Source organism: Pygoscelis adeliae, unplaced genomic scaffold (genome assembly GCF_000699105.1).
Source record: "Pygoscelis adeliae isolate BGI_AS28 unplaced genomic scaffold, ASM69910v1 Scaffold327, whole genome shotgun sequence".
In the NCBI taxonomy this organism is placed as follows: domain Eukaryota; kingdom Metazoa; phylum Chordata; class Aves; order Sphenisciformes; family Spheniscidae; genus Pygoscelis; species Pygoscelis adeliae.
The window spans coordinates 1,135,776-1,150,647 of record NW_008825300.1 but is presented as its reverse complement, the minus strand read 5'-3'; the positions used below and the strand labels follow the sequence as shown (position 1 = coordinate 1,150,647).

Genomic DNA, 14,872 nt, shown 5'->3' with positions numbered 1-14,872 from the left:
CCGCCCAACCCACCCACCTCTCCGCTTCCCTACCTGCCTGTCTGCCTGCCTCCCCCCCTTCCCCCCCAAACATTCCCATTTCTCTAATGTTATCATTCATCAAAATGGCGTCGGTTTTCAGCATCTACCAGCCTTTTTATTTAATATCCATGCCGGGGCTGCACAGCCGTGACCCTATGGGGACTAGGAGGGAGCACAAGGGGCTTCTGCAAGCCCAGCTATCTCCCTCGCCCGTTCAACGATGGGCGAAAATAAATGGCAGCTGGAAGGAGACGGCAAACGCACTTTCCTCCTTCCACATCCTCTGGGTCGCAAGTTGAATTTCAGCCTTGCCGTGCGTTTTCCTCCTCCTTGGCCTCACTTCTATTGTCAGCGCATACACGGCGTGTGTTTGCCGTGCCGGGGGCGAGGGCTGGCTGGTGGCGGGGGGAGTGGCGTCTCGGCTGCGGGGACTCGCTAGTTAACATCCTGCTCTTCCTGGAGGAGATGAGTTATAACGGGACCAGCATCTCCTCTATCCGTTTGCACTGGAGTCGTCATAACAATGCACCGAGGCAGGGGTGAATTTATTTGCCCAATATTAAGGGCAGCGGTCTGGCTGTACGTAGTGCGTGGTTCAGCCAGCTATGTTAATCCGGGTGGGCACGACTGTCACACATAGGCACTTCTTGAGACGCTTGGAGTCTCGGATAAGAGAAGTAAAGTGAACTGGGATCGTTCCTTCCGCTTAGGGGAAAAAAATAGCAACTTTGTGAAACAGGTTTCATGATAAAAATCTTGATATCCACGCCAGTGGGACGTTGCCTTAATTACTGGGGAGAGCCGAAGTCTGGGGAACCAGCGGACCCTTACTGTCTTGCACTTTTTCGGAGCCGGTTACGGAAGGTGCTTAGACTTAAGGGTAGCTGGATTTAGCGGTGGGGTGAGGGCACTGACAGTTGTGCAGTTGCCGAATCAAACTGGGAATCCTTTTTTCTTTTTCCGCCTCCATTCGTTATATATATTTTCTTCCTGTTCCGATTGTGTGTTTTAACGCTAGTGGTGGGTAGAGGACTGGCATTGTCTATCTCGTCACCTTTTAAGTGTATTTAAAATAAGTGACTTAGGCTTTTGATCAATTGGGAAAAATTCTTCTTAATGTCCTTTAATTAATGAGCTTAAAAGAGATCATTGTCGCTTAAGAAGTGCTAAAGGAATACATCAGGATTACTTAGGCAAGTGATTCCATCCGCACCATGTTGAGTTGTTTTCTTGGCAGTGGCTGAAATGCTTGGAATAAAACCCCACATTTTGGGTGGGTTATTTGGTAGCAGAGTAGTCGTTTTGCTCACTTAGGAAGAATGCAGGCAATAGCTAATTGCTATTCTCATGTGTTTGCTAATGACAAACAAATAGCCCATCAGAATTTACAATTCATTCCTTCTTAGTTTTGGCATTTCTTTTCCAGTATTTTCAAGGAAGGTTGTAGTTGTCACTAGGCACGTTTTCGTGCAAGGCTTTATTTTTTTTAAAGGGGTCCGATCATTTCTGCGTGCGGTGGTTAGCATTGAGAAAAAAATCCCCCTTTGAAATATGATTTGGATTTTATTCTTATTCTTTTACAGAATTAAAGAATCTATGTGGATTCTTTAATTTGCTCAGAATAAACGCACATATTTTAAAATGTCAAAGGCATACTCTAAACATGTCTTGTAGAATGACGCAACTGGTTAGATGTAAATGCATGAATTACTGGATGAGTTGAAAGATGTAATATTTTGTTTATTTGTGGGTCTGGGGAGGAAAAATCAAAGTTTGTAAGCCATATTAACCATGCATATCTCAATTTTTCAGAGGATGGCCAGTATTTTCTAAAGGTCCTCATACCTAGTTATGCTGCTGGATCTATAATTGGGAAGGGAGGACAGACAATTGTTCAGTTGCAGAAAGAGACTGGGGCCACCATCAAGCTGTCTAAATCCAAAGATTTTTACCCAGGTAGGTGCAAAAATTAGCCAATTCTTTATTTTTAAATCCCAAGGGACGTATGTACGTATCAGTGTGTTTCATATATTGGCGACTACGCTTCCAGTGCAGCTGGGAGCATTATTTCTCAGAAAAGTACGTTATAAAGTGCAGCAGTGAATGTAAATGTTCTGCCTGTCTTGGTGTATGGAATGGACTGGGCGCTAACTGCTTGAAATATGTTTAAAGATGTTTACAATGTTTCTGCAGAAGAATATTTTCATTAACATTTTGATTGCTTTGTTTTTTAGTTTAAAAAAAAAATTAGCTTTAAGGGAACCAACTTGACAGCTGGCATAAAAATAATTGTTCGTTTGAGGTTTCCAGACATTGTAATGACAATTAAGCTAGAATGAGTAAAAATGAGAGGCCGCCTCTTAAAGAATGGGCCATTTACTTTAAATCCATTATGTACCTTCTTTCTGCTTCACTGCTTTGTTCACTGGCTCTGGAGTGAAGTAAAGAGGACAAGTGCTGCTCTTTAGATATTCTTTATATTATGTTTATCGTGATGGTGGAAGAAAACTATTATAAAAGTGAAATACTTTGGATGGATTAAGAAATGAGTATTTTATCAACTGTACTAACGCACAAGAAGGAAGTTTTTAATATTTGCGTATAACAATAAGAAGTATCTGATTTAGCATTTCTCCTTTATAAGATTTCTGAAGAGGGAGTCTTACATAATGATATACAAGATTTTAGCTTCTGCAATTGGATAATCATTTTTTTCCTAAAGATGAACAAATTAGCATTCTGTAATTGAACTTTGTTCTAGAGGACTTTTTAAAAACTGATGCAAAATAATAATATAGCTAACACTTCTCGGTGTTTTGATTTTGTTATTTTGAAAAATAACTGGTGATTTAGAATTGAGTTGACTAGCTGTTATCGACTCTTTTCTCTTGGAAAAATAAGAGCTGCTTTGCATTTGATCTACTTTAACAAGATGACCGAGTTCTACAAAATAGTGAAGGCAGTTGGGATGGATGTAAACAGAACACTAACACTGGAGCATTTAGCTTTCCTGTCCTCTAACTTCAGTGTCAGGCAGAAGTGGATAATTTTTTATTAATGGAGAGTTTGTGTTCTATTTACAATGATGATTTTTGATGTGGAAATTCTAATGCACCTGTTGTACATCTCCTTAATGAACGTAGTTTATAATACCTAAATGTCAGAGGTGAAAGTGATGCATGTAGATTTTTCCTGTTGAAGGATACAGCTTATGAACTGATGCAAGTTGTCTTTGAGGGCTTTTAAAAAAATTTTTACTTTTCTTTAGAAAGTTAGAAAAAAATGGTCTTTTATTTTGAAAGGTATGTTAGGGTGGAAAAAAAAATCAATGTAGAATTGTGAAAACTCTTGGAAGAAATAAAAGCATTCAAAAGAGCCTGATTGCAGAATTAATAACATAATCTGGGTAAAGAGCCGCAATAGTAAATTAAATTCACTGTCAATAGATGAAAATGAAATAGATTTTCTGCATTATACATGAGGTGGTATCAGATATGCAAGGATGTTACAGAAAATTGGTGTTTATGAAGAATATTCCAAATACCAAATTACAAGCCTTTTCATTTTACTACAGTTTATTTACACTCACTTGGGAAGGACGCTCCAAAGATTAGATCTTTTGTTCAGTGCTCTAGCATAGTTCTTCTGTTTTCTGATTAAATCAGAATTACATATTTTTTGTGTAGCAAATTATAAAGATACAGCAGTAGTAGCAGAAGAACCTTTGAAAAATAAAAATTAGCAAGCAAGAATGATATGAGTAAAAACGTTTGTGACAAACACATTCTCTCTTAAAATCAGTAGTAATAATATAACTAGGACAGCGAGGCTTAAGCAGTTTCACTGTAACAGGTGCAAATGAAGTTCCAGTTTGACTTCATACAGTCTGTTTTGAATTTGCAGCCACGTTGTGTCATATAGAAAATGAGTGTTTTAAGGAAGTTGGCGACTGATACCTGCTAAAGGATGGAACAGGGATGAGAAATGGATTCCGGTGTGGCTAGCTCTCGTTAGTCTTTCTGTTTGCGTTTGACCACCAGCCCATGGAATTTTCGGAGGTCCTGGCATTCCCTGAGCTGATGGCTTTTGGGTTTCTTCCAGACTTTCGTGCTCACATAGCATTAGGGAATACAAACCTTGTGAAATAGCTAATATAAACGTACGGTTTATTTTTCTTACAAAGTTTCTTAAACAATTATTCTGTTTTCCTAATAGAAGTTACTTAGCCCGTACCTCTGATGCTTGTGACTATAAATGTGTTTAATGTACATTTCATTACGGAATGTTCTCTTGACGAAGCTTCTGTGAAACTTTTCTGTATTTCTGAAAAGTTTTAGCACAGTCCGAGTAAGTTGCTGTTTGGAAAGGAGGAAGTTGATTGTAATACAGAAGTCATGAGTAGTTCCTATGATCTAATAGTGTTCTTTTTTTTTTCCTCTGTGATATAGGACTTCAGTATGCAGACTGATTTCTGTTGGAATTATTTTTGTGCATCAAAAGGTGACATAATTACTGAAGAATTATATGGCAGCTCTAATTACAAGAAATTGAAGGAAAAAAACAGCTTTTCACTGAACATTTTAGTTTACAAAATAGGAAGCAGTATATAAACACATTACCATCCACTACAGTCTTATTTTTTGAGTACACAATTTATTGTTCTCTTTTCAGGTTACCCGCTGACTTTGTCTAATTGTCTGGACTTCTGCAATTTGACTTTGGTCATTGTGCGTAGATTATCCCTGATTCTTTTCTGTTCAGGCTTGTCCCCCTAGATTAGTGGAAATGAAATTAAAATGGCAAAATATGCCCTACTTTTAAACTAAATGGTGCTGATCCTTTCTGCAGAGAAGTACAGAGTGTGTATTGACTAGTAGGTTCTGGTCCAAAATTTAAATACAGATGTAGCCATGCTACTTTAATATTAATGAAGTGAACTTCAGAAACAAAGTGGCCATTCTGTGAAGCTATTGTAATGTATGGTTTTATTTTGAATAATATAAAAAAGAGTCACTATTTGTGTTGTATTAAGCTCTCATTGTCTTATCTGTTTCTCCATTCTGAATTATAGTGAGCGCTGGATTGAAAACTACTCTGGACATATGTATTTTTTTCCATTGGGAATGCTGGCGTGCACTCACTTCCTTGCTGTCTCTCTCATGCACTCTTGCGCTTGCTCCCTCTCTGCACTCCTGCCCCAGTCTCACACATACACACACACATGCGCGCATACACACGCACAAAATTATGTTACATCACATCATGTTGTTTATCTTGCAACAGGATCTTGCCTGGTCTGAACTTGGTGCTTGAGTGAATTTGAGCTCGGTCAGTGTTTTTCAATTTATTGGAATATGAAGTCAGATGTGTACTGAAATTAGATCATATTAAGAGCAGAGATTAATAAAAACATAATTAAATGGGGATAAGGTTTTAGTGCTTTTAACAACAGATTAGCTGTGTTGTTTTTATAGCAGATTTCTAACCAGTAGTGATCTAAATGTTTGGAGAATACAAAAGGTGGGAGTTTCCTCCCCCTCCTTGTGTAGAGAGTGTGTGAGTGTTGTGTGGCTATGTTATGTTTTTACCAAGTGGCTTGTATTTGAGATGTTTTGTACTCAAATATCATTTTTTTTAAACATTCGTGTATTATGGGAAATCGTCTAGCTAATCTTTATGCAACTGCCCTTTTCAAAAATTTCTTATTCTGACTCTTAAAAACCTTTCAAACGCATTGAATGTGTAACAAACACAACTTTATAGGAATTTATAATTAATAAGTTCACTTTCTAGCTTCATTACTCCTGTTAAACTGTTAGGAAGAGGGAAGGTATAATATATCAAGCCAGGTTCACCATTATTATTTCCTTTATATAATAAAGAAATTATCATGTTAATTTATAACTCTTAAAAATAACCTAAAGTCTAGTAGGGAAAATAATCTGTTTTAAAAATCAACACTTGAAATATTGTTGAAGTGAAATACTGCTTTTTCAGCTATGGAAGAGAAAAAAGAATAATGGAGTTAGAAGCGAGAATGGCATTAGTTATTAGCTGTCTGTTGTCATGGTTCCTCGAAGGTGGTTTCTCATACATCAATAAATGCATCTCACTTTTATTCTTGATACTTCTAACTTTTTCTAAAGTGTTAACATTAGGTAGTTAGAGACTTCATAAGTATACATCTAAGATTTTCAGATTCTGTTGTAAACATTTACTTATATGAGTAACTTTGGGGATAATGGGACTGAGGAAATGGCTAAATAGTGAATAGAGATTTCAGAGGTGTGTAGGTTTGTAAAGTAATCACTGGAATCACTAATCTTTTTCCTAGTTAAAAAAAAAAAGAAAAAAAGACTGACCACCAAAAACCCCCAAGTGTTGATTGCCAGCTGTTCAGAGAGATAATTCTCAGTTGGACAGTTGTCTGTTGCCTGGTTACTGGAATAGAATAAAAAAAAGTTAGCTTGTTAGCCAGCAGATCCTTAGTATTTTACATTTAAAAGGAAGCTGAAACGGAATATGTAACTTGGTATGATCGTGAGATTGTTACATATCTAACTCACCCAGTGTACTATCACTTAGCAGCTTCTCATTTGGTAGGCTTAGAGAAATTTTGAGTAGAAGTTTAAGTAGAAATTTTGCACTGATTTATTCTACAGGTAGGGACGTATTCATCTTAATTAGTGAATAAATTTTGACATAGTAAATGGCTTTGGTTTGCAAGAAAGTGCTGTGTCTTTGTCTTGTATAAGGAAGGTTTAAAACAACTTGTGATAGATTTGGAATGGTTAGTCTAAGTTTAATAAATGATACAGACTAACTATATGTGCACTCGGTTGGCACAATAAAGAACAAAGGATGGCTGTTATCACAGGGAAATGCCATATTTAATTTTCAACTTTTTTCTTGCGATTGCTTTTGATTAGTTTTCAATATAATTGAAAACCAAATGATTCTCAGTAGATTAAAACACTTATGTAGATGAAGGTGCTTCTAGTAACAGTACTGTTTTTTGATAAAGTTGAGATTTCTGTAAAGCAGTTATTCATTAAGAATATCTATTTTCTGGACTCATGCATTCTGGGGAAAAAAACCCCAAAACCTAAGAAAAATAGCCAAAGTTGGTATGCACTGAAAACTTAAAATTTTCCTCTTTCATGATGTGTAAAATTTCTATGCACTACTTCGATGGTATCTTGCAGATAGATCAAAGTTTTAATGGATGTTTGTCAGAACATAGGTCTTGGAGCTAATATTTAAAAAATATAAACAGGGAACCTCTGAATCTCTTAATTGTTTTCCTCTTCTCCCTCATGAGGTAAAAGAAACATGTTCTCCCTTTTCTTAATGGGTGCAACCTGTAACAAGCAATACCTTTTTCAAATACTCTTTGATCTTGTTTGTTCTTTAATTAACTGCATTAACTTAGATATTGTCCTCAGTAGTTGACCACAGAATTTATTTTGTCAGTGATCAGTAGCTTTTGAGCCAGGGGAGAACACCTTGGATTTAGTGAATTTGTCAGACTGGCTTTTAGAAATGGAGCATAGAGGGATTTGGGAGGAGGGCTTGCGCCTGATTGCTATCTCTTTTCCGTCTTTGGATACATCTCTAGCATAAAGTTAAGCAACATCTGTAAATATTGGACTGGCAAACATTTCTCTGGGACTTATCGTTGCATCCTGCAGCAGCTACAGGCAGCTTTGCAGTCCATCTTAAAAAGAGGTTAGTTTGGTTTTGAGCATTTATCAGTAGGCCAGTGGGAGCTAATGACTTGGTGAGGAGTATGGTAGTTGTCAGTTGTCCAGTGTTGGAATGCTGCAGGTAATTGGGCTGGACTGGTGAGAGCTGTGGCAGTGTGCTTCTCACGTTGCACTGCAGCTGCTGTTGATCTTAATTAATCTGACCCTCAGAGGCTGCAGTGTCATGGTATAAAACGCAATACGTACTAGAAATGGAAAGGCTGCTTTTTCGACTCTTATTGATGGTCATGTTTCTAGGTAGGCCTTTTGGTTTTCTAATTGGATTTGTTTGACACTAGCATAAAATTCTTAATGTACTTCAGTCTAAAACTGCAATATGTTTTTCCTGTTTATCAAATACATATCTGTGGAGTAATGAAGCTGATAAACATGTTTTTGAAATGTCACTGTTACAATGGACTTAGCAAAAATATTTGTGTTTATTCTGACAACAAACACAATTGTAAATGAAAAGACTTATATTGTTCGTGTCTGGTATGAATTTCTGGTGTACTGTAGTATGCTCTGTACTGGGGTATGCTTGGTGCTCGTGCTGGCTAGCTCAGTCTTGTGGTCCTTTTAAGGATTTCTAGTAACATGGAAACATGTAAAATTGGAACTTGGTATTTGGCAGTTGGAATAAATGAGTGTGCTGTGCATGTCCAAGACTATTAATTTGCTGTAGATATACTACTATCTTCTTCCTGACTGCATGACACGGCTTTAGGAAACCATCAGGTTCCTTACATTCACCCCTGTATTCAGGGCCATTCTGTCTTTCCATCCCCAAAAGGAAATATCAAACCAGAGTTTAGCCTGGAGATCTTTTAAATGTTATATTACAGAATTGTAAGGTTCTATTCCATCCTATTTTTGTTTTGATTTCAGGGGTATCTGCATCCCAATTTGTGATTAATCATAGCATTATAAGGATTAACTACATTGCTTGTATTTTAATTTAAAAATAGAGAAATGATTGTCCGGATACTCTGTTTTAAATTTCCCCTATATTTAATAGACATTAAATATTTTAATACATAATAAAATAACAACTATCTAAATTCCCATCCCCCCATATTAACTCGTTTTCACTTTAACATATTTGATAATTAATTATGGTTGAATCTGATTGGGGTTTACTTAATATTAAACGTGCTGTTCTTGATTATAGCCAAGCATTAAAATTCATTTGCAAGTACTTAACTGGTCTGATTGAAATGTCAGTTTAAGGCAGTATTTGGAAACCTGTCTATGAAAGTCAGCTCCCAACTGTACAATGCGAACATGTCTTTGTAACTTTTGAATATGAATTTATCACTCTTTGCTTGAGCTAGTTATGAGCAATACTGTTGTGCATTGCTCTTCCCGACTTCTGAATTGCAATGCATTTTGTGTAAGGTATACGTGTTTTAAATACAAAATTAAGTCTCCTTCATGAAAGGCCAGAGAACATAGGTTGATGTATGAAGTAGCTGATGTAAATAACTAGCTATATGACCAGATAACACTTGAAAGAATAGTATATTAGGGACCAGGTTTAAAGTTATACGTTGGTGATCTGAATGATCTGAGGTCAGATCCCTTGTAAGTGAGGAAGAGATACCCTTGTAGGCTTATGTATATGAAAGTGATTATGTAACAGTAGCATTTGTTGGATATAAAGAAGCATGAATCTCAGACAAAATTTCATATTTGCCTGGTCTTGTAGGTTTTGATTGTGAAAAGACTAAACATCTGTTTTTCATCATTGATCTCTCACTGCATCCTGCAGGGCCTGTCATCTCAGCATTGACAGGATCAGATGAAAAATACAATCGATGTGTTGACATTTTTTTGAGAATCACTCAGGTAAGATTACTTGTTATACAGAACTACAGTGAAATTCATGGCTGCTGCTAATGTTTCACCAGTTGGAGCCTTTGCATTCTCAATCATTAATTAAATTAGATACTGAGGTTCTCTGCATGTTCCCTTGTTTCTATTTTAAAAGCACTTTTTGTGCCTTGCTCAGTGCCATTTAACTCTTGTAATTTCCCACATAAAGAGCTTCACACATTTCTACTATTTTCCCCCCACTTCATAGAGTGGCACCTGTTTGCTTGAATCAAGAACCATAGTGCACACCTCCAAAGCTCTTGGAAGATTTGTATGTACGTGTATTTTATTTTATTTTCAAGTAGTGACTTTAGTTCTTTTTAGATTCTTCATTGGCAATATGGGGAAGAAAATTCTCTGTAGAGAACCAGATAGTCAGAGGCAGCAGCAATTTATCATCTTCCTAGTGTGTTCTAAACTCTGATTTTCAAACTGTACATGAAAAATTACAAATATTTAACCGAATATACAACTGTGTAGTCTTTCTTTTTATAGCATAAATTACTGAAAATATTTATATGAAGTCATGCACTGGAAAAGTAGGAAATGGCACGCGTCCATTCAGTTGGCTTCGTTGAGCATCCAGTGTGCTTATGGAATTAAAACTATATCAGAGTGTATTCCCAAAGAGTTGGGCAGTGAAATATCATGGCTATGAGGGAAGGGGGAGGAAAGACCAGTTGGGCCATATGCCGAGTTGGAGCTTGATCTAGCTGAGGTTTACATTTTGTCCCCATCTGTAATCTGGCGTTAGGAAATGCCAGAGTGTAGGTAGGATAGTGTATAGTAGTAGTAGCAGCAGCACTAATTCAGGTGCTGCAGCAGATACTGTTTTGGCAGCAGTATTGAACTGGAGTTATAGAATATTTATGTTTGATTGTAATCTGGCAGCCTACCAACAGTTTTCCTGAGGAACACAAAAAAAATAGGAAAGGGAAATAGGTGGCTTTTTAGCAGTTTATTGACCTGGATTTGAAGAAAACTTCTGTGGAACAAGAGAGGCTCTTCCGGCATTCTGTCTGTGCTGATTTTCAAAGGTCTGCAATGAAACACTGCTACTGGATGCCTTAAAACTTTACAAAAAGAACTGTTGCAATGAGAAGTGTTAGACATAGAACATGTATAGGGTTTGTTTGCTGTCTTGCATGTGTGTGCACACTTCATTCTTTGTATGTCTTCTACTTACTTTATTAGATGAACACTTGGTGACTCTGTCAATCTAAAGTAAAAATTTGGTTCCCCAGGAACTCCTTATAATTGTATCACTTCCCAACTTTTGAGTCTTTTACTGTGCAGTGCAGCACACCTAGGTCTGCCAGTTTTTGTTGAGATTACTCTTCCCCAAGCAGCATATAATTTCTAGCATAGTGAATGCTCAAAAAAAAAAAAGGAAGTGTTAACTTTACAAAGATTTTTTTTTTTTTTTCCCCAGGGATATAAGTTTTTGTGTTTTTGCTTAGGTTGGTAATGCCAAGTGCTCATCTAGTATTTGCACTGCTTTTAACAGTAATAAAACATGTACTTTATAATTTTATAAGCTGTCTAGTTCTGTACGGATCTACATCTATGACTAGCTGTTCTAGTAAATGCCAACATGATACATTAAATGAATAAATTCTCTTTTTCTGATTAATTAATCCCAAATAACCAGAAAAAAGATGGGACAATTTTGTGCAATAAGCAGGTAAACTCTTAGGATTGGACAGGAAGAGCCTCTATAAAAAGGAAGTTACTTTGTGTAGCCAGAAGCTCTTCATTTTACTTGAGTTCATCACGAGTTCTTTACCTGAATAACTAGTATTTAGAAGAAAGAAACAAATGATTCCTCAGGTAGCCAGATTTTAAATCAGTTAGGTTGTTAAAAACAGTATTTTTAAGTGTATGTAGAAATCTACACGTAGTTGCTAGCCTCAGAGCTTTAGTTTTGCATGTTCTTGATGAGAAAATCAATGAAATGGGCAGCTATATTTGTCCTCCTTTAGGTTTCCTGTACCTTTTGAAAATAAACCCCCCTCAGTTTATGCAACTGTTTTATAAACTTCTAGTCTTAGAGACAAAGAGTGGGTAGTGGTAGCAAGGTCAGTGTTTGAATTAAGTAAAATTAACTAGGTATAAATATATTAATTTTTATTTCAGTTTTTAAATGGTACTTTGTTGATTAGTAACTAATCATTCTCAGTTCTGTATTAACTTTTCCAATGGCTCATGTTTTTCATAGTACTTACTATTTGAAAGAATGTGGGTTTTGATGTTCAGAAGTAGTTCCAGTTCTGTCCTTCACACTTAGCTTAGCACTCTCTGATTTGAAGGGTGCAGATGTGAGAAGGGCACAAAATTTAGTCATCCATAATTGTAAAATAAGTACCTTGATTTTTCTCTTCTTCAACACACATGCATGCATATGCTCAGAATGAGGAAAAATAAACTCCTCGTTGTTTATCCACTTTTTGTCCTTTTTTGATGGAATAACTTAATAATATGGTGCATAAATGACTACAATGCTTTCAGTGTTGGCTAGTCCAGGCACTTGTTAAGTTTCATCTTGTGCAAAATTATTTTTGTGTGTTTTCTTCTGCGAAGAAGTCTTTGCTTGTAAATTTTGGCAGCTTTGTTTTGGCTGTCTGAAGATCATTGGTTTTTTCATTATTTATTTATCTTTAAGTATTTGGCTTTTTACTAGAATGGCCAGTTCTGATTTGGGTGCCTTGTTTCTCCCAATACAAACTTTCAGAAGTGATGACAACAATTTACTAAGGGTTGCGGTGTTTCAGCTGCAATTAAAATTTAGTGACCTTTTCCTAAAAATATGCATGTAGTTAAATAGGCTCCTAAGATAATGGTGGGAATTTTTTCTGTGAAATGTTATTGCATAGGAGATCAGAACAGGTGATCGTAATGCTCTCAGTAGCTGTAAGCATGAAGGTGTCTTAATTTGGATTTTTTTTTCCCTGTCAAAGATTCTGTGAAGACAAAACTAAGAAAGCACGCAGGGGTTTTGGTGTAAATTAGTATATATCAGTAGCACTGTTTCTGTGTGATGAGGTTTTCATATTGTAAAGTATGCTTACTCGGGAGGTGCAGATAAGCTGATGATGGCTATCTGATATTCAAGTCAAGTGTGCTTAAAACTAAAAAGTATTTCAGGAACTAATATAAATTTCATATTTGTAGTATGACCTACTTCAGTAGGTCTAGAAAGAGGTGTAACATTGCAATGCTAATTTAGAGGAAAAAATGCTGTTAGTAGTTCTCTACTGAATTGTAATGCAGTTTATTGGCAAACCAAGGGAGAATGATGGCATATTTTATGTGAAGTGATCCCAGTTTATAAAGAACTAGATGTGTGAACTGTAGTGTGGATTCAGATCCATAGATATTCTGGAATCCTCGTAGCTAAGGCTCTGTGTGGAGGGAAAGACCAAGATACCTTAGGACATAATTTTTAAAGTTTCACTCTGCTTTAAGCAGGTTCCGTTGTGTTAATCCCTTTACACTGCAGCAGTTTTCATGTAGCATTTAAATGCTGAATTTTAAGGGGATTATCACTTCCCCAATTTTTTTTCCCTTGCTCAAAAGCAAAAGATGGTTTTCATATTGGATTTCTATATAGATGTTTCTTCTAAGTAGAAATAACTTACTGGTGTCATCTGCTTCAAGGTGTGGGATGTCCCCTATGTTTGCCGCCTTCCATGGGGGAAACCGAGGAATCTTGCTGGACAGGCCATCTTACAAATGCTGAAGATCGTTAGAAAGATATATTTAATCCAAAAAATACTATGTGTATGCTGCTTATTTGGGAAAAAGCCAGTGATTCAGTCTCAACAAGTATTTAATTTCAATTTTTAATTTTCAAGTTATTTTTTAGAGCACCAAGTTTTCCCTCTACAAACCTTTAAATTCTGAATCTCGGAGTAGTAGTTCAGCATGTTCTAAGTGCTAGAAAATTTTTAGTTTATTTCATAAACAGTTTAACATGCATCTTCTTTTTTACTTCCACTTTTATACTTGTTGTTCAGAATGGAAATTCTGCCAGTAAAATATAACCATCAGTCTGTCTGATGAATTCAGATTTTATGGTAAGTAAAATTTCCCATTTTTAGATAGGGTGAAGATTTTTTTGAAATAATCAAAACCTGACAAATTGTTTCCCATTCTTTGTGTTGCTTGAGATCAAATATTCCACTGAAGTTGAGCATTTCTTAAAGTTGTCGAAACTCTTTATATATGCGGGTTAGTACAGTGAGATACAGTTCTTCCATCTTCCCACTGCTGATGTTCTATTACTTTCAGCAAAAAAGAATATAAATTCTTTTTCTTGTCTCTTAAGCATAAGGGCTGAAAATGAGAATTTCTTTTCTACTTGCCACTGCCTCCCAGGAAAGTGAGTGGAGACACTCCTACGAAGGCAGTAAAATTACCAGCATTGTATACAAACATTAAATTCAGGTAAGTACTGAATTTACCCAAGGTGGAATATTCATCCAGTCTACATAGTTCCACATCGGTGTGTTTTCACATAGGGATAGATGAATCATAGTGTGTATTAAAAAAAAAAAAAAATCTGTATGTGATTCCAATTTAGGTCTTTTGGTTAAAAGACTTCTTTCTTTCTAAAAGTTTTCCTTTTTCTAGTTTTTTTTTTCCTGGTGATCGTCTATGGTAGTTAACATTTGCTGCTGCCTTTTCCTCTGAGGAGGGATGTGTTCTCACCATTTTCTAGCCTTGCAAACAATTGTAATTGAACTTTTCTCAGCTGGATAGAGCTGTTTGAATCTGTGTTTGGAGATGTCTTTCTTCCTACATTCAATTTTAATATAGTCAAGTAAATGATGAATACAGGAATAATGCATGTGCTTTGCTGAGGATCATGTAGGATGATGCCTTTTCAGTTATAAACAGATGTTTATAAAAAATAGGTATATAATACAGATTATCAGTATGAACTTGCCAAATATACATGTTCTCCCTTTTTGGGATAAGAGTTTTATAGCTTTTTCTTTTAGTTCATGGTCTCTTTGCAAGAAAAATCACATTGTTTTAAAAGTTCCTTTCAATTTTTAATGCAGAAATGCAACTCTTTACTAATGTCAAAAGCAGGACAAATGATAAAAACTTAGTGTATATAATCAATAATGTTTTGTAATTGTCTTATTCTTTGGCTTTATTTAAAAACATGGCTGGATTTTCTGATATTAAAAGAATAATTCTGCATCTTTGTGTATAGACTGGCT

At 36.1% G+C, this 14,872-nt stretch overlaps 1 protein-coding gene across 1 annotated transcript in view; it reads left to right on the top strand.

The window, feature by feature from the left end:
* The first annotated feature begins 241 nt into the window (after positions 1 to 241).
* The window catches only part of NOVA1 (neuro-oncological ventral antigen 1), a 156,572-nt gene continuing 141,941 nt past the window's right edge, over positions 242 to 14,872 (top strand). The window contains exons 1-3 of the mRNA XM_009329987.1: positions 242 to 419; positions 794 to 901; positions 1,834 to 1,977. Coding sequence (XP_009328262.1) covers positions 242 to 419; positions 794 to 901; positions 1,834 to 1,977 — 430 coding nt within the window. The remainder of the gene's footprint in view (positions 420 to 793; positions 902 to 1,833; positions 1,978 to 14,872) is intronic.